Consider the following 2,500-nt stretch of genomic DNA (forward strand, 5'->3'; position numbering starts at 1 on the left):
AGAACAAATTCAAGTGTAAGATTGGCACTCTCTACTCGGACAATGGCGGTGAGTTCGTAGCGTTGAAGTCCTTCCTTGTGACTCACGGCATTACACACTTGACCACACCGCCACACACACCGGAATTGAATGGGATCTCTGAGCGGAAACACCGCCATATTGTTGAGACTGGTCTCACCCTTCTCAGCAAAGCCTCCATGCCTATTTGTTACTGGAGTTATGCCTTTGCGACCGCCGTGTACTTAATCAATCGAATGATCACTCCAGTTCTCGACAATGAGTCTCCATATGTAAAGCTCTTCTCTCAGCATCCCAACTATCTTAAGCTTCGTGTGTTTGGAAGCTTGTGTTTTCCCTGGACTCGTCCATACACTTCTCACAAGTTGGAACGTCGCTCGGTCCCGTTTGTGTTTCTTGGATATTCACTTACGCAGAGTGCATATCTTTGCTTGGATCGTGATACCGGTCGTATTTACACTTCACGACACGTCCAATTTGTGGAATCGAGCTTTCCATTTGCTCGACCTTCGTCGTCACCGCTGTCTGCAACGGAACACGACACGCCGTATGACTCCACCTCCACCGTCCTTCCTGTGACTTGCCCACTCGCTACAGCTCCATCTCTGTCTCCCTCGTGCTCAGCTCCTCACCCCATGCCGTCATCTTCTCTGCCGGTTGCACCATCGCCAACACCGTCGTCGCATGGCAACACGCCCACTACATCCGCAACGCTTCTCGCACCAGCTCCATCTCCCAACGAGACTATTTCACCTAGCCCAACTCCAAACAATAGCTCATCAGGCCCAAATCCAACCACCAGTCCACCAGATCAACCTGCAAACCCAAGCCCATTAAGCCCATTAAGCCACCCAACAAACAATAGCCCTACGACGTCTTCATCANACGATGTGTTTTTCATGAATAACTACTCTCTCATGCATTGGTCATCTTTGCTGCAAAGGGGCAAAGAAGTACTCAATGTCGCCAAGCCCATTGTTCCTACAATGGTGAGCAACCTTATTTGTTCTTGAACCTCAAAATTCAACTCTATATTAACATTTTGGTAATTTCAATCTACAGAATCAGACTGGATCGTTATCGCAGTCTGTATCAAGAGTCCAGATAAGTACCATGGCAGTTAAAGACGATTTGATAGTTGCTGGAGGGTTCCAAGGGGAGCTTATCTGCAAGGTATATTAAACATATTTTGTGTTCTATAGTGATCTTTTTGTTAATTTGGTTTCTGACTTAGCGTGGTCTCTCTGATTGCAGAGAGTCAACGAACCTGAGGTTGCGTTCTGCACAAAACTAACATCAGCTGAAAACGACATCACCAATTCCGTTGATATATACAACACTCCCAAGTAATTACTAAAACAGAATATACATTGGTTTTAGAAGAAAACAAAACATCATCTAATCCTTGTTTTCTTAATCCATGTAGTGGCTCGTTAAGGGTTATGGCTGCGAACAATGACTGTACCATCCGGCAATTTGATGCCACAAGCTTCACCTTCCTCAACAATTTCACCTTTGATTGGTCTGTAAATGTAAGCGCTTCTCTTTCTCTTCAGACTTGGATGTTGTTATCTGCTAGCATTAGTCTCAAAAGTGCTATTATATTTATGTTTTTGCTACGTCTCTGTCTGTAGAACATCTCCACCAGTCCAGACGGCAAGTTAGTGGCTGTTCTAGGGGACAGTACAGAGTGCTTACTAGCCGATGCCGGATCTGGAAAAGTGATTCACGGACTAGAAGGCCATCTGGACTACTCGTTTTCGTCAGCATGGCACCCAAACGGACAGATCCTAGCTACTGGTAACCAAGATACAACCTGTAGGCTATGGGACGTAAGGAACCTGTCTCAATCATTCAAAGTGCTGAAAGGAAACATGGGAGCAATCAGAGCCTTGAGGTTCACGTCTGATGGACGGTTCTTAGCCATGGCTGAGCCAGCAGACTTTGTTCACTTGTTTGACACGGAAGCTGGTTATAGTCACTGTCAAGAGATTGATCTGTTTGGAGAAATCGCGGGAATCTCGTTTAGTCCAGACACGGAAGCACTGTTCGTGGGAGTTGCTGATCGCACGTACGGTAGCTTGTTGGAGTTCAATAGAAAGCGAAACCACTCGTATGTTGATTCCATATTCTGATCAGACCCCCATCGTTAGATGCAAAATATGTATTGTACATATCCTTTTCGGAACTATTATACGAGTGTCAGTGAGATTATCATGGTCTTTGGGAGGGGTTTAAGTCTTTGTTTTTGTCTGACTTCCCCTTTGTCATGTTAATGTGGTTTTTGGAATTTTTCATCTTTTCTCTATGTTAAGTCATGATTTTGACTAGGGGCCTGATCATGCTTACGTGTCCGGACCAAAAGAGCCACAGCACCAAAGGCTTTATTCATAAAAGAAACTGAAGGTTGCAGAATGTGATTTGGTCGATGTGGGACAAAAAGACAATAGCTAGTTTTGTAGGCTTCAAATAGTTGAAGTAG

At 44.9% G+C, this 2,500-nt stretch overlaps 1 protein-coding gene across 1 annotated transcript; it reads left to right on the plus strand.

The window, feature by feature from the left end:
• Window positions 904-2,348, plus strand: LOC104713483 (uncharacterized WD repeat-containing protein C2A9.03-like). Its single transcript, XM_010430618.1, has 5 exons — window positions 904-1,007; window positions 1,081-1,191; window positions 1,273-1,364; window positions 1,445-1,550; window positions 1,653-2,348. The coding sequence occupies exons 1-5, from the start codon at window positions 918-920 to the stop codon at window positions 2,151-2,153; spliced, it is 900 nt and encodes a 299-aa protein (XP_010428920.1). The 5' UTR covers window positions 904-917; the 3' UTR covers window positions 2,154-2,348.

Source organism: Camelina sativa, chromosome 9, assembly GCF_000633955.1.
Source record: "Camelina sativa cultivar DH55 chromosome 9, Cs, whole genome shotgun sequence".
Classification (NCBI taxonomy): Eukaryota; Viridiplantae; Streptophyta; class Magnoliopsida; order Brassicales; family Brassicaceae; genus Camelina; species Camelina sativa.